Genomic DNA, 18,879 nt, shown 5'->3' with positions numbered 1-18,879 from the left:
TGGAGAGACGGCCACTTTATTAGACATATAATTTTCCCATTAATGAGGAACCTTACCCCACTTCCTTGCTTGATCCAGTAACCCAACCACCAGTTGCTGAAGGCGGTACTGCCCACGTTCAGCATGAAAAGGGACAGAATGACCAGGAATGCCAAGGGGCCCCCAGCAGCCTGGATGTAGACACCATATACTGACCAGGGCACGGAACCATGCCCCTTCTCTTCCATTTGCACAAGCTGCCCTAGGTAAGGAAAAGAGAAACACGAACTCAGAAAGGAAAGGCTGCTTTTCAAAACTAAGTCACCTGTAGAAGAGCAGAATCAAAGGGAGCCTACAGTTTCACAGAGCTCTAGATGAGAATTATTTCCCCTTCATCAGGAGCATTCATTTATCCATGTTACATTTACTAAGCACCAACTATGAACCAGGACCAGGATGAGGCCCTGGAGCGGTAACGGAGATTAAGACCAGGTCCCTGCCCTGGAGATCTGGCTCAGATCATCCTTCCACAGTCTAGTAGGACAAACAGGTAAATAAATACACAATTATAATAAAATGTGTGAACTCCAAAGCTAGAGCTATTTGCAGGGCAGCATAGGAACATCCAGGAAATGCATATAACCTACTTGCGGGAGCTGTGACGGGCTTAGCAGGGAGTTTTCCGGGAAGACTTTCTATGCAGTCCATATTGCGTATTTTTTTTTTTTGTCTGCACCACGTGGCTTGTGGGATCTTAGTTCCCTGACCAAGAATTGAACCCAGGGGCTCAGCAGTGGAAGCGCCAGGGAATTCCCCACACCGTGTCTTGAAAGGTATGCCAGAGTTGGCCAGATGGGGAAATGATGGGCACAGGTGTGGGGAAACAGCAAATCGGTATACACAGATATCCAATTCAGCGTGGCTGGAACATTCTGTGGGCCTAAGGAGTGGCAGGAGATAAGGCTGATTAAGTAGGCTGTGGTCAGGGGATAAAGGCATTTGAACTTTATCCTTCAGACAAGAAGTTCTCAAGAGAATGGGCTACAGGAGTGTAGAGATTTGACTCCCCGGCCCTACTGTGCACTAGATGGGCCTGGGATGGCCAGACCAGCCACCTCAGGCGGACTCTACCATGCATCCCAGGGGCTCAAAGAAATAGTGGCATTTTTCTGTGTGTGCCAAATCAGGAAAAAGATTAGAAAATGCTGCTTTGACATTGGGAGGCCACTGAAAGGCCTCAGGCAGTAAAGTGAGTTGGCTGGTTTTTAACTAGATCTCTCTGCTGTTCGTGTGGAGGACAGATCTAAAAGGAGGCAGCTGTAACAGTCTGGGTAGGAGATGATAAAGGCCAGAACCAGGGTCATGGCAATGGGGACGGAGTTTCAGGAGGTAAATTCAGTAGGACAGAGTGACTGGCTGTGTGAGGAGAGAAGAGATTCCAGGATATTTCCTAGGGGCTCCCTGGGCTGGTCAGGTGATTGACGCTGACAGGAGAATACAGAGAAACGGCCCCACAGGAAGCAGCCTCCCCTTTATCATATATGATGTGTAATTACCTTGGAACAAGCCACACATGCCTTGAGCACTTTGCGATGTGAGTCTCCAGGTTAGTGGCTATGTAAATAAGGACAAATGTCACCTAAAGACATTCTATTTCTTTTATGCTGTCTATGGCAGGAACTGACAGATGTCTCAGGCTTCTGTGCTGTGTTTGCTTTGTGTGTGTGACAGTAAGGCATCTCAAATCACACCGGAATTCAAAAGCTCATATGTGGCTAATTGAAAGAAAGACAAGAGGCAGGGAGTGGTAAATCAGGATGGTCCCCTCCTAACGCCAAATGCTTTAAGAACAAGGAAATGAAAAAAGCAGTGGCAAACCCAGGAAACGTCCTGGATTCAACACGTCAGGTGAGGAGGTGACACAACAGAAAGAACTTTAAAACAGGACTGCATTTTTATTTATTATTATTCTTATTCTTTGCAAACTGATATGTAGCTTAAAGTTCACAAAAGTGAAAATGCCTAAGGTATTGCATATAGCTTTTCTAACTCCCAAGATTTCTTTCAGTTGATAAGATAAAGGGTTTAAAAAACAGGACCAAGGACTCTGGATAGGAAAATCAAGTAGGAAAAACCTTGGCTGTTAACTCTTCACCACAGCCCTGCTGCAGTCTGCTTGGGACAAGCAGAGGAGTGTATCATTGTAACAGGGGAGGTTCTGAGGATGTAGGCATTCTTAAAGCTGGCATGCCTCTGCATTGGTTGGCATGACTTCTAAAGAGCAGAGATGAACCCACGATTCAATTTTTGCTTAGTCAAGATGACTCAGCTATGACTACCTACACCTCACCCCACCCTGCATAGGAAAAGAAGGCACAGGATTAAAGGACATTCTTGTTGCCTTGGTCGGCTTAAGCAAACACAAGGTGCCTCATGGTCTCCCAACAATCACACAAAAATCTGGTATTCTAGAAATATAAGGCCAGGCGCTCTACAACACACAATGCTATCAAACAGCATGAATTACCACATGGAGTAATTTCTGATAAACTTTAATGACACACTTTCCACCATCTTTCTGTGCTGCCAAAATGGTGCTCATGAACGTCCTGGCTGGCTGATGCTCTCAAGAGCATCATCAATGGGAAAAAGAGAGGCAAACGTCAGGCTCTTATCAGGCCATGCTCCAAAGTCATCACCTGGTTTCTAACTGTGATGGTGAAGCATGGTTATACTGGCAAATTTAACTGACGATCACAGGGCTGGGAAAATCGCTGTGAACTTAAACAAGTGTGGAGAGATGAGCCCCAGATTTGATGGGCAACACAAAGATGTAGGAAAATGGCAGGTCCCATCCCGTCAATTTGGTTTCATTGTACTGACAACCTCATCTAGCATCATGGACCATGAAAAAGCAAGTGTGTGAAAACACACTGGAGGGAAAACCATGGGATCCTTTTTCTAGGGATGTAATACATATGTGCAAATAAAATGCTTCAATACATATGTGCAAATAAAATGTTTCAGTGGAAAATAAAAACCAAAAAAACTTGAATGACAAATCTCAAAAAAGTTCATTACCTTCCTCTGGCTTCACTGCTTTCTCCTTCTTTACTGATCCTGTTTTAGGACACTTGTCTTGTGTTTTCTTCTGTGAACCACTGGTTTCCTTTTTAGAATTAATCTTAAAAAAAAAAAAAAAAAAAAGCGTCTCTGTCATCATGATATGGCCATTCAGACAAATGGCCAAAGGACATCTTAGCGAATCATCCATCGAGCTGCTGTTCTTATTGAAAAGAGACACATCCAGCTTCTTAAAAGTTAGCTTCTGTAACTTCCCCAACTCCTTAAATCTTTGAGCTGGGTTCCTACCATTCCACTGACACTGCTCTCCCCAAAGTCACTAAAGACCTAAACTCCAAGCACAGTAGCCTTTATGCTGTTCTCATCCATTCCAACTTGTCCAGAGTATTTGATCTGGGGTCACATCCATTCTTTCCATCTCTGATCCCCACATCACTAAATCAAATCATAGATCTACCATGGGACAAACTCCCACTTCTCAGCCTGCTTTTGCAGCACCTCCACATTCTGGCCCTAGCCTAGCCATGCCTCACATCACACTGCCATTTCCCACTTCTAGACTTCTATCCACGCTGGTTCTTCACTTGGGATGCTCCTCTCCTCTCTCAACTCACAGTTGTCCCCATTCAGATGGATTCAAATCTTAATTCTCCCTGAGGCAACTTAACACTCCTCTAGAATAAAGTTCACCCTCCCCTGCTCTCCCAGGCACTTGTTAGTACTTTCACAGCATGTTGCCACATACGTGACCTGGTGTTGTTACATATGTCCCCTGTACGAGCATAAGAGTACTGGTCTTCCCTAGAAGACTGCGAGTCCCTCAAGGACAGAGATGACATCTCACTCATGGTTATAACCTACACAGGGCCCAGCACCCAGAACTGCCCATAATAGGGCACGCTGGGACTTACGAAACATTCATCAAATTGAACCTGAGATAATACAAACTACTTAATGTTCTCCTTTCCAAGTTCCTCTTATATCTTTATACAGGAAATTCTCTATACATAGTTTATTCCATTTAATTCTATGTCACTGTCAGCCTCATGACCCCAGTTTGCACTCCAACTAGATTTTTTAAATTGACAGTGAAAAAATAATCAGAAAATAATATAAAATTTAGAGCCACATCTGGAACATAAGATAGGACTCTAAATTTTATATTTACCACAGTGCATGAATAAATGCACTCTCTAAAGAGAAAATTACTATTTGTTGACCACTGACTGGGATAAGAACATTACGTATTATTTCAAATGCACCAACTCAAAGAGGCAGGTGCCACCCCCATTTTTAAGATGAGGAAACTGAGGCTCAGGAAAGTGAAGTGATATACTGGAAGCACGCTCCTCCACTCAACATGCTCCCTCTCGATATTCCTTTGCTCCTTGGACAGTTCATGTTTTAGCTTCTCTCCCTCTCATTTTCCCCTCCATGTGTACACTGAGGAGTACATAATCTGAAGAGCCCAAAGTACCGTGAGAGTCACAGGGAGAGATCATAAAATCCAAATCTGGATCAGGTGTCTCTATAGCAGTTACTGATGACACTCGCAATGTCAGAGTTATATCAAAAGGCCTATGGGGCTTCCCTGGTGGCGCAGTGGCTGAGAATCTGCCTGCCAATGCAGGGGACACAGGTTCGAGCCCTGGTCCGGGAAGATCCCACATGCCGCGGAGCAACTGGGCCCGTGAGCCACAACTACTGAGCCTGCGCGCCTGGAGCCTGTGCTCCGCAACAAGAGAGGCCGCGATAGTGAGAGGCCCACGCACCGCGATGAAGAGTGGCCCCCGCTTGCCACAACTAGAGAAGGCCCTCGCACAGAAACGAAGACCCACCACAGCCGTAAATAAATAAATTAATTAATTAAAAAATAAAAATAAATTAAAAAAAAAAGGCCTAAAACACATCATGAACAATGAGTTGTACTGAACCTGAAATCAAACAGGATGATACCCAAACACTGAAATAAGAGTCCCAGAAAAGGTCCCAATAACTTTTTGCTTTCATCCTATTCAACATCAAAATGACCTAGTAGCTAAGAAGCGGCTTTTAGCCCAGTCTGAGTGAACTTCTAGGACCGAAGGCGACCAGAGGATAAAAAGGTCAATATGAGAGCCAGCTCTACATACGCCCTTGTCTTTGCCTAACTCAGAGCCCAGAGGGGGCGGCCAGCTTTCCGTGTTGCTGCAGGAGGCCCGGCAGCGTAGCAGAAGGAGCACTTTGGAGTTGAACTGACCTTTCCAGCAGGCTGTTTAACCCTTCTGAGCCCCCGTTTCCTCGGCTGTACAACTGGGGGATAATCATATCTGGCCGCAGAGCTCTGTTAAAATGGCTGAACAGGATGACAGCTATAAAGTGCCTCATCCAGGAATTGGGACACAGCTGGTACTAGTTAATGAGTGCCAAGTCGGCAGCCAAGACACCATGGATAATTTTCAAATGTATGCAGTATTTAATGTCTCTTCTCTGCCGCCTTATTCATCTGATTATTAAGAAAGGAGCTTCCTAATGTTTCAGTCAGGATTTGATGGAGTTTAGGAAACTAAGTTATGACTGAACAGCAGCACACACTGAGCCCACGTCCTTCTCCTTGTCATTGCCTTGCTGCTAAACTCTCGGTGACAGAAGACCTCGGTTCTCTAACCCCACAACCCTGCCCTCGTAGGATAGAACCAGTATGCGGACTAAAACACAGCAGTCTGGTCACCAGAGAACAGGGCCCCTGCCAACAAGACACGGACAATGAGTTCAGCTGAGATTTCTCCATCAGTCACTATGGTCCTATCTCTCTTGCTGGAACACACACACACACACACACACACACACACACACACACACACACGCACACCATGAATCTTACCTCAACTGGGGGTGTCTCTCCCAGCAACAGGTTATTAAAAATGGTAGCATAATCACCATTTAGATTCATCAGTTCCTCGTGGGTGCCTCTTTCTGTAATACAGCCCTCTTTCATGAAGATCACTTCATCACAGTCAGCCAGGTACTGGAGACAAAGACAGGGACAACATAGTGTGGCTGATATTTGTGCAAATACATCCAAACGCCTATACCTTAGTTCAGCGGTTCTCATCTGGAGGTGACCAAGCCCCCCAGAGGATACTTCGTAATATCTGGAGACATTTTTGGTTGTTACAGTTGGGGGGGAGGGGGTACTACGGCCATCTGGTGGATAGAGGCCAGGGATGCACAGGACAAGCCCCCCACAAAAGGGAGCTCTCTGGCCCCCAAACCCCACTGTGCTGAGACTGAGAACCCCTGCTTTAGTTTGTCCTGCCTCGTGATGTACTTCAAAAACCAGTTCCTCTAATTTTTGACATAAATCTGCTGATGAAGCCACACAAAGGCCTGCATTAAACTTCACATCCCTTCCCTGCACTCAGAAGTACATATAATTACAGTCTTTCTGTGGCAGAATGGGGGGTTAGCCCCCCAAACTTGACAACATATGCAAAGCAGATGGTAACATCCTTAAGCTGCTCTCTGAAGTGGCTGCTGGTCATGGAATGACAGAGGGAGAAGAGCTTGTTTTCCCTAAACAGTTCCCACTCGCATATAGATGTTAACACAACCCTTTCCAAACTGTCTCATACCCAAACTCCATTTTCAGTCTACTCCTCTCAGCAATTTTACTTACTGATTTACACGCAGAAGCTAACATGCTCCAAGGATCTCTGATTCAGATGGCCATCTGATATAACAAGCTTTATTAGTACAGTGGGACAGGGGGCTGTTTGCTGAGGAAGTGAACACTCATGATGCCAGGGACCTCTAGGAGCCCCACAAAGGTACCTGGATCAAGCCCACCTCCCTGTTTCTGATTTCCCAAGCCAACGTGGGGAGCCTGGGGAAGGAAGCACCATACCTGTAACTGGTGGGTAATGAACAGAACCGTCTTGGACTTGAGGTGCTTCTGGATAGCACTGTTGAAGATGTGGTTGCCCACGTGGGCATCTAAGGCACTGAGGGGGTCATCCAGGATGTAGATGTCTCGGTCACTATACAAGGCCCGGGCAAGGCTGATCCTTTGGCGCTGCCCACCACTCAGGTTGGCTCCTCGCTCGCCAATCTACAGGAGCCCAGAAAGCACAGGAAGCCTCCAGCTCAAGTCCAGAACAATGCTCAGTGATCACCCCAGTCACCTCACCTCTCCTCCACCCAAACCAGCTTCTTCTCTTCCCTTCCCCACCTGGATGAAGTGCCGCCATGTCCTCCAGGGCCCGCACAGAACTGGGGGGGCATCAGCCCAGATGCCTCCTCCTCTCCCACAACCATCTGGTTACTAACCAATCCTGTATCTGAGCCTCGCCACGCCCTCTTGATGCCCCGCTACAATCCATTCTCCATGGGCAGAAAGACCTTTCCAAAACACAAAGCTGACCATGTCCCACCCTTGCTTAGTCCTAAAGGACATAATCTAAGCCCCCAAATATGGCAGACAAAGCAGGCCCTTTACCACCTGTCTTCCCAACAACTCTCAGCCTCCACTGTCAATCCCCCTTCCATACCCTGAGATCTGAGCATTTTCAGTTGTGTGTCTATTATGAACACACACCACCACTGTCATGCCTTCTCCCGTACTGTGTCTGCTCAGTTCTGGCGTCCCCTCCTCTGTGAAGCCTACCCCCACCGCTCTCCACTAATACCCAAAAGAAAGGGGACTCTTTCATCAGCCTATTTTGTGCCTATTTGTCGGGATGTCTCTCTCGATTGTAAGCTTTTTGAGGACACAGACTATTGTCCTTTTCTTTCATATTCCCAGTGCCCCCAGCAGCTTCTGCACATGTAGCCGGCATATAACAAGCACTTAATAAATGTTACTAAATAACAAATGAAAAAAAAATCAATTGTCGAACGGTAACTGGCTCTGTATCTTTTAAAAATCTTATCCTTAAAAAAAATTCAATTAATTCGGAGGTTTTCAAATAAGAACATGTATGAGAATTACCTGCAGGGCTTGTTAACACATATTGTGGAGCCCCACCCTTAGAGTCTTGGATTCAGTAGGTCTCGGGTGTGGCTGAGAATCTGCAGTGATGCTGCTGATCTGCTGCTAATCAGGTGACCGGGATCTGAGAACCAGTAAACTAACCAAGCCATTCAAATCTGGTTTGAGGGCTTAAACTGAAGTCAGCTGAATAAAAGAGTCAGCCCCCAGAGACCTCCAGGGCAGGTCATGGGAGGTGAGTGTCAACACTGAAGGCACTAGCCAGTTCCAAAGACAAGCCTCTGGGAACTGTTCCACGGCAGAGAAGCAAAGAAAGGTGCGGGTTTGTGCTAAGGACTCTTTCTTTCTAGAGGGAGAGGCCTCTCTAGAGACCATATGTGAGTAAGGAAGTTGGCAGAATGAAGTTCAGGAGAAGACGCTCAACAGGCACATGCTTGACTTTGGGTTTAAAAATGAATAGGGTAGAAAACATGAATTCTGAACCAACAATGGGATTTTGTTTAAAATCCACATGACATGAAATATTTATATGCTTAAAACAGGTAGGGTTGATATTCCTGCCCTAAGGACCAAATGCTTTCCTAACATAAAGTCCCACAGAAAGTAAAACTCCCGTGTAGGTTCTTCTCCCATGCATTTAAGATGCACTCCTAGGAGGTGGCTCTGGCATAGCCCTGCCACCTATCTTCCAGAATCCTCTCTGCTAAACACCCTGGCCCACCAGGGACAGAAGACTTGTACCTCCGTCAGGTCACTGTTGGGAAGGATGGCCAGGTCAGGCCTCAGGCAGCAGCTGTTCAGCACAGAGTTGTATCTGAAGGACACAAAGAGACCCAGCATCAGGGACACGGCTGGGGTAGAGCCTGCTGACTCGGGCTGCCTGTGTCTCACACGGCCAAGATGAAAGCATGACAGAAGCCAAACATTCCTTGCCTTTCTTCATCAAATTCCTTCCCAAAGAGGATGTTGTCTCTCAGAGTGGCATTGAGGATCCAGGCCTGCTGCGCCACATAAGCGAAGGTTCCATTGACTGCAATGCTGCCCTCTAGAAGTGACATCTAGGGAAAGAGACACCATCTAATGGCATCACAATGCAAAACCATCACCCTAAGCCAGCAGAACCCCCGACATTCCACAATGGAGTTGAAAATCTTGGCAATTTCCTTGGATGCTTTTTGAGCCCAAATCTGGACCTCACCTTTGTTCCACAGAGAGCAAAGCTACAGCAGTCAAGAAAATCAAAGTTCTCCTTGCTTACGTGTGATGGGAGCCCAGCATAACCCATGACTTGAACGAACAAATACTTGATTCAGAGACCCATAAGCTACTTTATTATCCTCTTTTCCTAACTGCAAACTGTTCTAATTGAAGGAAGCACAAGCAGAAGGCCCCTGCAGAATTCCCCTGGGCAGTATGCCGTAAAGATTTAGAGCTAGTCCCTGCCTCAAGATGAGCGCAGGTCCACTCATCCACAGAATTAATACAGGCTGTTGGCTATGTCAGCTGCTTCTGTAAAATGAGGACCAGAGGGGGAAAAAAGTTCCAGTTAGACATCAACTAGTATTATTGAGTATCTACACAATGATGACAGACCCTCCCCTCCCACATGAAGAGACTACATGATGAGTCATGTGCTTTGAATTGTGTTTTCAGTTGCAGTGGTCGACGTGAATCGATTTACCCATTTTATGCTCTTTCAGTGTTCCTTTGGAACTAACAGCAGAGGTTTGTCTTGGGTTAGGAATGCTACAGCTTGAAACAGTTTCATTAACCAATCTGCACATACAAGTTTGTCCTCTCAAACATGGTAATGCACAGTGTACACACACAGGCCATAACACAGTACCACAACTGCCCCCAAACAGGTAAGTACACTGATAATGCACTCAAGTGTTCAGAAACCCCCTGAGGGTCTAACTGTGGAAATCCAGCTCTCTCGGCTGCTACAGTACAAACACCCCACACTGCAGACCGCCAACAAAGAGTTACACGCTAAAGAAGCAGGGCTGACCAGTATTCCCAGACTCTCTGTCGGAGAGAAGGCTGTCAGGATTTGATCCAGAAGCAAAGACCCACTCGTTTTTCAATTTAACTGCTGCCCACTAACCCTCCTTCCCCTTCACTCCACCTGTGTCTCTCATCACTGGCCCTGAAATCTGGCTGATGATCAGAAATTACATAGGAGGTCTTTGGCTTTTTACGAAGACCAGTGGCTGAGCCCAACCGCTGTACAGCCTCATAAAGCAGAAGCGGGTGGGGGTGGGAAGCTGCCCCTCCCGATGATTTGAATACAGGCCTCCTCAGACCACCCCGGGCACCACTGCTCTAGAGAGCCACAACTCCACCAACTGTGACAGTGATGCCGAACAGGACCAAATATTCCACAGACTGGATGCTACAAAACAATCTTCCCCAGCCCCTTCTCCCATTTGTTTAATTTCCTCAATATGGACAAATGACTCAGACGACTTCATCCATCAGGAGGAATAACCTTAAGTTTATCCTCATCTCAACCAACAAGTCAAGCTACTTTAATCCAAATGCTGACAGCCCTCTTCCGGGCCCTCTGAGCACTATTCACTCACTGCCTTGTGCTGTGCTTGTGTGTCTACAAGGCCTAGCACCCCAATTAGACCATGGACACTCCGTTGTTTTTTGTTTTTTTTTTTTTTGGGCAGCGCCGCGTGACATGCGGGATCTTAATTCTGCGACCAGGGATCAAACCCGCTCCCCCTGCAGTGGGAGCACGGAGTCTTAACCTCTGGACCTCCAGGGAAGTCCCAGACCATGGACTCCTTGAGGGCATAATTCTTTCAATGGTTAGGCTGAAAACGGAGTGGGTCTTTACTTCTAGATCAAATCCTGAAGGCTCTCTCTCTGACAGGGAGGCTGGTGAGGCTGGTCCATTTGTTGGCAGTCTGCAGTTTGTCCATCCCTTACCTCTGACATTTCCCAACACACTGTCTGGCATACCTATGGCACTCAGTAAATACATGCTGAATAAAAGAAGGCAGGAGAAACAAATGACTCCAGCTGGGTATCAATCAGTCATTCAGCCCCCTTCCAGATACAGTGCTGTTGTTAAGGGGTAGGAAAGTGGGGGGAACAGGCAGGGGGCGGGGTATGATACAGACCTAGGGTCATTTTGTTTCCACCTTTCCTGACTCTCTTCAGGAAATAAGTTCATTTTTCCTGAAACTCTGGCTAAGCAGAATCCAGAGAAAGAAGCAGAAAATGCCAAGGACAATAACAGAATCTTACCTGGCCTAAAATGGATGAAATGAGAGAGGTTTTTCCACTTCCCACGCTGCCACAGATTCCAACCAGTTTACCCTGGACAAAGCACACGAGAGAGGAAGGTCGTTAAAGCACTACTGACCATTCATCTCTAGGACTTCGGATTTCTTTGAAGAAAAAAATGTTAACGACAGTCCATCACTATGGGAATGTCATCCTGAGGACCCAGCAAGTCACTTACCTCTTTTCTCCCTCATCAGCCACCCACGTCATAGGGTTTCTGTGGGGATGCACTGAGGTAACAGATGTGTAAGCCTTTTGGAAAAATTAAATATGCCACAGACATTAAGGTATCCCACATCACTTTTAGAAAGGTCTACCCCCTTTCCTACTTTGTTGGTAACCCATGCTTTTTGATAACTTGTTTATTTTTATTGTTGTTTTTGGAAGAGAGGACAGGACTCTTGAAAATTACTTTGTTTTCATTTTATTTGATATGATTTTTTTCTCCAGGGCCTATAAATCATTTTCATAAAAATTATGTGCACTGTTGTTTCCATTTTTCTACAAAACACCTCCAAGAATCTGAGGGCATATTTTTACCATCAATCCCACGTGAAAGTGGAAAACCAAGCCTGTGATTAACTGAATATCCTCAGGCAAAATGATGAGTTCTCCATGGGCAGTGTTAAACGTTTTCAAGAACAGACAGATGATTTTAACAGGGCCACTTGTTCAGCAACACTCTGTTGCCTCAAGACTGGCAGCGAGGAGAGGGATGGAGAGTGGTGGTGTGGAAAAAGCATGGATTCTGGAGGCAGACAGGTCTTGAATCCCAGCTCCACGAGCACTTGCCAACTGTGTGGACTTGGTCTTATTACTTAAACGAATACTGTCTCTCTAACTGAGCTTTGAGCAACTTGGAAGGAGCCATCCTTGCAGGACCAAACACAGTGTCTGGTACTTAATAAAAGTATACTGGACAAAGTTTTTGACATGGTTCAGGAGGTTGAGAGATTACAGCCCGGTCATGATGAGGAGACCAAGTCACAGGCTCAGACTCTGCTCAGGTCGGTCAGGTTAACACAGAGAAAATGCTGTTCCGATGACTAAATGGTGACTAAAGATGTCAACAATGAAGTAAGTGCCTGGGGCACAGAAGACATCAGGCAAATATTAACTTCCCACCTCTTCCCTAAAGAGCGGGGCTGGGGGAATTGTGGTATCTCTTCAAATAGCTAAAGGTCTGTCATGTGAACGTGGGCTGGAAAGGGCAGAAGCAGGATCAACAGATAGAAAGGAGAAGAGTAAATTTCAGCTGATTACAAGGAATAATCCGCTAATAGAGCTGATCAGCAATGTGATATAGTTGCCTCAATCAAGATAATTGTTATTAAATAAGGAGCCTGCTGTTAAAAGTTAATTGAAGTCTGGACTTCCCTGGTGGCGCAGTGGTTAAGAATCTGCCTGCCAATGCGGGGGACAGGGGTTCGAGCCCTGGTCCGGGAAGATCCCACATGCTGCAGAGCAACTAAGCCTGTGCGCCACAACTACTGAGCCTGCACTCTAGAGCTCGTGAGCCACAACTACTGAGTCCGTGTGCCACAACTACTGAAGCCCGTGTGCCTAGAGCCCATGCTCCGCAACAAGAGAAGCCACCATAATGAGAAGCCCGTGCACCGCAACGAAGAGTAGCCCCCGCTCGCCGCAACCAGAGAAAGCCCTTGTGCAGCAACGAAGACCCAACACAGCCAAAAATAAAATAATTAATTAATTTTTAAAAAGTTAATTGGAGTTAAAAAAACTGACTTGACAGATTGCCAACAGACACATGAAAGAATGCTCAACATCATTAATCATTAGAGAAATGCAAGTCAAAACTACAATGAGATATCATCTCACACTGGTCAGAATGGCCATCATCAAAAAATCTAGAAACAATAAATGCTGGAGAGGGTGTGGAGAAAAGGGAACCCTCTTGCACTGTTGGTGGGAATGTAAATTGATACAGCCACTATGGAGAACAGTATGGAGGTTCCTTAAAAAACTACAAATAGAACTACCATACGTCCCAGCAATCCCACTACTGGGCATATACCCTGAGAAAACCATAGTTCAAAAAGAGTCATGTACCAAAATGTTCATTGCAGCTCTATTTACAATAGCCAGGACATGGAAGCAACCTAAGTGTCCATCATCGGATGAATGGATAAAGAAGATGTGGCACATATATACAATGGAATATTACTCAGCCATAAAAAGAAATGAAATGGAGGTATTTGTAATGAGGTGGATGGAGTTAGAGTCTGTCATACAGAGTGAAGTAAGTCAGAAAGAGAAAAACAAATACAGTATGCTAACACATATACATGGAATCTAAGGAAAAAAAAAAAAAAGGCCATGAAGAACCTAGTGGCAAGACGGGAATAAAGACACAGACCTACTAGAGAATGGACTTGAGGATATGGGGAGGGGGAGGGGTGAGATGCGACAGGGTGAGAGAGTGTCATGGACATATACACACTACCAAATGTAAAATAGATAGCTAGTGGCAAGCAGCCGCATAGCACAGGGAGATCAGCTCGGTGCTTTGTGACCACCTAGAGGGGTGGGGTGGGGAGGGTGGGAGGGAGGGAGATGCAAAAGGGAAGAGATATGGGAACATATGTATATGTATAACTGATTCACTTTGTTATAAAGCAGAAACTAACACACCATTGTAAAGCAATTATACTTCAATAAAGATGTTTAAAAAAAAAAAAAAACTGACTTGTGTGCCCTCCAATGATGAACCATGCTAGTTGTTTCAGGTGGTCTCATAGAGGACCATCTCCCCCCGCTCTTGTCTATAGCTTCCAAGAGCTGGGAGCTTTTTGTTTTCCCTTTAGTCCAGCTCTGGATCTGTGTAACAGGCCTCACACCGCATTAGAACCCCCTAAGCCCACTTCCAATTAAGTAGATGAACATTCCTTACCACCTCCGTTACCACCACCCTTGGTCCAGAAAACTCTTATGTTTTTCCTTGGTTCTCCTAACTTCCCTCCTTGTTTCCCTACATACTCTTCCGAATCCAGAAGCTAGAATGATTCTATTCATACGTAAGTCAGATCACATCACTCTTCTCCAAACCCTCTAATGGCTTCTCTTTCCATTCAGAGTAAAGCGGAAATCATTCCAGGAGGCTCTGGAGCCCCAAGACTCTCTGCCCTCAGCACCCTCCCCTCTCTCCCATGCTCACTCTGCTCTTGTGACAGGCACACTGCATGCTCGGGGCCTTCGTGCTTCTGTTCCCTCTGCCTGAATGCTCTTCTTCCTCCACGTATCCATGTGGCTCGCTCCTTCAAGCCTTTGCTCAAATACAGGCATACCTTGGACATATTGTGGGTCTGCTTCCAGACCACCGCAATAAAGCAAATATCGCAATGAAGCGAGTCACACGAATGTTTTGGTTTCCCAGTGCATGTATAAGTTATGTTTACACTATACTTTAGTCTACTAAATGTGCAATTACATTATGTCTAAGAAAAACAATGTAAATACCAATTTAAAAACACTTTATTACTGAAAAATGCTAACCATCATCTGAGTCTTCAATGAGTCGTAATCTTTTTGCTGGTGGAGGGTGTGAAATATTTCGAGAATTACCAACACGAGACAGAGACATGAAGTAAGCAAATGCTGACGGAAAAATGCCTACAGGCTTGCTTGATGCAGGGGTGCCAGAAGCCTTCAATTTGTAAAAAATGCATTATGCCTGTTATTCCTTTTTTTCTTTTTTTGGCTGGGCCGCATGGCACGTGGGATCTTAGTTTAAGTGAGGCCTTCCCTTAAGAGGCCTATTTAAATTGACCACACCTGCTCCCCGCCCAGCAAGCACTCTATCCCCTTTCTTCGTAGCCCTTTTACTTGTTTACCATCTGTCTTTGCTCAGAAGAATGTAAACTCCAGGTGGGCAGGGATTTTGGCCTATTTGGTTTTTCACTGCTCTATCCACAACTCTATAACAGTGCCTGGCAGGGAGCTGGTGCTCAAAAATGGAATGAGTAGATATATATACACCTGGGACCCTCTGGATGCTGCAGCCCTCAACATGGCGCTGGCTCCCAGTCATATTCTGTATTTTAAAAGCCTTGAACCTGAAGTGTCTACGGCAGCCACTCTCTATAGGAGGACCTGTGGGAGACTCTAGTCCTGTGTTACCTGGGCCGTGACATCATATACCATAACGATCCTTTACTTACATTAAAAAATAAAGTTACAATAGAATTGCTGAGGACAGCATCACTGAGAGTACCTATGATATGTCAGGTTCTGTGCTATGCACAGCCCAGTGCTAATAAGAAGCTCACACAGAGTTACAATAACCAGAAATAATTATTACAGCTCACATACAACTAAATCAAATCTATTCAGGGCAACATTGTGGAAAACCCGGTCGAATGCTTCATCTCCTCGCTTATAAAATGAGTTATCTCATGAGAGCAGTTGTTATTCATTTCTATTGTTAAGTGCCTAAATATCCCTTCTAGAGGTGGAACTGGCCAGATTTGCTCTTTAGTTCAAAACCACTCCCAGAGAGAAAGCCCTTTGCTAAAAGGACCGGCAGCTGCCTACCCCTGCCAGAACAGACACCTGGTAGATGGTTTACCTCTTCAATTTGCAAGTCGATGTTGTACAGCGTCCTCTGCAGGCGGAGGTTCCCCAGGTGGGTGTGCTTGCCCTCTTCCTCCTCAGGACTGGGCCGCTCGTCACCATCCAGGAGGAGGTGGCCCTTCTGCTCTGCCAGCACCGCCTGATGCTCAGTGCGCTGCAGCTGCCTCACCTTCTCTTTCTTGCCCCTGGCAGCCCTCTTGTCTTTTTTCGTTTTGGGGGTCAGCTTGGGTGAGTTCTGGAGACTGGAGTGGGAGGGGTCCCATGCCAAGGTGGCATTTTTCATCTCTATCGTGATGTGAGGGCTGGCTGGTTTTTTCTTTATCATGTGAACCTCTTCCATTAGAAACAAACTCTGATAGGAGTTGTGAGAGAGGTGCAAAGATGAGACACTGGATCAAGACCAGGGAGACAAGCCTAGGGCGTACACTCACGAAGCAAAACACATCAGGCTATACAGTGGAAGGAAGCTGAAGGGCAAAAGGTAGCTCATTAGTGTAGCTCAGCCTCAGGCCCACGGAGAGGTCACGGGAGTGTGGGGACACCCTCGGGATGGACAGGGGCCTACTTAACTGGCCCAACACTCTACGCTACCAGTTACACGCTAAACTACTCTTTCCTTTTCCACCAGTCTAATGTGGACCAAGGGCTATTTAACTGACTGGTCTGCAGCCCCTGTTCTCACTCATGAGTTGCTGAGTAGCAGGTAGTAAAATGCAAGCAGGAAAACCAAAGGGCGGGCACGCTGCTCTCCTGCCCAGACCCTCGTCACTCTGTTTCCCTTCCAGACCACTCCTGCAGAACCCCCAAGCCTAGGCACTTCCCTCATGCACATGTCAGGGGGAGAGGCAGAGCTGAGATTGTGACCAGGCCTAGCTCGCTCTGGTTAGAAAGGAGTACCTAAGGTTTTATTGACGGCGAAGTACATCTTCTCGCCAACAAGTTCTCATGTCTTCCAAGTCCTGCCTCGGAACTTGTGAGAATTCAAACATAGGGCTTGCGTGGAAGGGAAGGGTATCTCCCTCGGAAACATCCTTGGGAAGAAAGAAAGACTCTTCCCTCCCACTCATTCCCCAAGTCCCACTGAGTTATATCAGGGGAAGAAAAATGGAATGCTTGAAAAGCTAAGTGTCTCTGAAATTTGATCTGAAACACTGACCATAATAAACCTCTGCCCAGGACCAACATGTGCCCATGACTTTGAACCCACTTTGACACCTCCCTTAACCCAGTGATCTTCCCTATAGGGTGCTATCCCAGTTGGATTCCCAGTATGATTAAAATTTTTTTTAAACATTAGAAAGTCTTTAGAGAAAAGATGACTCTTAATGGCAGGACTCTTTGCTTAGTTACCGAGAACCCCTAACTATTTTGAAGTTTGCAGGTGCTATTAAATGTACCATATAATCCCCTTGCCTCAGAGCAAGCTCTTTCTCCTAAATCCTGAACTCCTAAGCTTGATCTTTGCATCCCTAAATTGCCACGTCTCCTATCCATTCCCAATCCCTGATCTTCCCAGAAATGTCATGTTTCTAAATCTCCTAGATAATCTTCACTCTTGGTCAACCTTTAAAAAAAGTAGTTTTTTTTTTAAAGTTCAGTTTTCTGAAAAGAGCCATTGGTTTCATTTGTTCAGAGCCTTCCTGAGAGACTGGGCTGAGAATAACATGCCAAATATTCTGCCCACCTTCACAGAGTGAAACCATATGCTGACAGAATTCCTATCATTTCTCTCTCCTAAAGAGTTACTAAATGGGTCTTGTAGGCCTCATGCACTATAAAAACTAGGCTAGTGCCTCTGGCTTGCACAGCTCGTCCACACCTTCCCTTCCCACAGGCTCCCTGCAGCCCCGCACCCCTCCCAGGAGGATTTCAGCTTCAGGTCGCTCTGCCTGGACATGCTGAGGCACACAAGCGCCCCACACACCTAAATTTATATCTACTTGGATTTGCACCTGCCAGGACAACAGAATCTTAGAGATACATAAACCATAAAACTCAACTTTACATCAAAACACTACTCTCACTCACTGAAGCAATCAAATCAGAATGTATCTTTTGAGCAGAAGAGGGGACTACTCATAGGGTTGCCGGATAAAATACAGGATGCTTAGTTAAATTTAGATTCCAGATAAACAATGAATAGTCTTTTAGTATAAGTACGTCTCATGCAGTTATTAACTGGGGGGCCTGTGTTTTTATTTGCTAAACCTGGCAACACTATACTGGTGACTGTCTTATCAGAAAAGTTATAAGGTGGCTTCTCACTGCCTTTCTAAAGTTATCATTCTCCCAGAAGTGGAGGCGGGGGGAAGGAGGAGACTGCCAAGCGGAATTAGCTAGAATGCGACTCATTCTCATGAGGCATACAACAGAGCTGGGGGTGATTTTGCTTCTATTATTAACTCTGAAGCTTCCTGGATAGAGGAAGGATCTATAGCGTGAAAAGCCACCTGCTAAAACAGGTTCTCACTAGTAAGTGAAAAGAAGAGAGCTCTCGAGAAATAAGGGGGGTGGGGGGTGGGTGTGTGTGAACAAATCTATACTATAAATTCCTATTCCTTCGTCCAAAATACCACCAAAGCCATTCACTAAAAAGGACAGAGAAACAAATAGGGGGACAAATTTATGCTCAAAACATCTGCCTTAGGGGTGGACATTCTGCTTATCACAGATAATTTCAACTGATCTATCTTCAAGTTCACAGACTTTCCTTTGTCACCTGTATTCTGCTACTAAGTACATCCAATATATTTTCAATTTTTGATTAATATATTTTCTTAGCTTAAAATTTTTTTATTTGGTTATTTTCTATATCTTCTATTTCTCTGCTGAGACTTTCTATCTTTTCATTTCTAAGGTCTTTTTCTGATAATTCCAACATTTGGTTCATCTCAGTATCTAGAATTTCTCTGTATGCAGAGTAATTTTGGATTGTACCTTGGGCATTTTGAATATTA

At 45.5% G+C, this 18,879-nt stretch overlaps 1 protein-coding gene across 9 annotated transcripts in view; it reads right to left on the bottom strand.

Annotated features, from left to right (window-relative positions):
• Positions 1-18,879, bottom strand: part of ABCC5 (ATP binding cassette subfamily C member 5) — a 200,400-nt gene that overhangs the window by 29,284 nt on the left and 152,237 nt on the right. For all 9 annotated transcript variants that reach the window (XM_082393859.1, XM_082393856.1, XM_082393855.1 and 6 more), the window contains 8 exons: positions 15,918-16,274; positions 11,294-11,365; positions 8,966-9,090; positions 8,774-8,846; positions 6,950-7,153; positions 5,927-6,070; positions 3,061-3,163; positions 57-241 (listed from right to left, as the gene is read on the bottom strand). In XM_082393859.1, coding sequence (XP_082249985.1) covers positions 57-241; positions 3,061-3,163; positions 5,927-6,070; positions 6,950-7,153; positions 8,774-8,846; positions 8,966-9,090; positions 11,294-11,365; positions 15,918-16,274 — 1,263 coding nt within the window. The remainder of the gene's footprint in view (positions 1-56; positions 242-3,060; positions 3,164-5,926; positions 6,071-6,949; positions 7,154-8,773; positions 8,847-8,965; positions 9,091-11,293; positions 11,366-15,917; positions 16,275-18,879) is intronic.

This window comes from Balaenoptera borealis (genome assembly GCF_965194805.1).
Source record: "Balaenoptera borealis genome assembly, chromosome: 5".
In the NCBI taxonomy this organism is placed as follows: Eukaryota; Metazoa; Chordata; class Mammalia; order Artiodactyla; family Balaenopteridae; genus Balaenoptera; species Balaenoptera borealis.
This window is presented reverse-complemented; position numbering and strand designations above follow the sequence as displayed.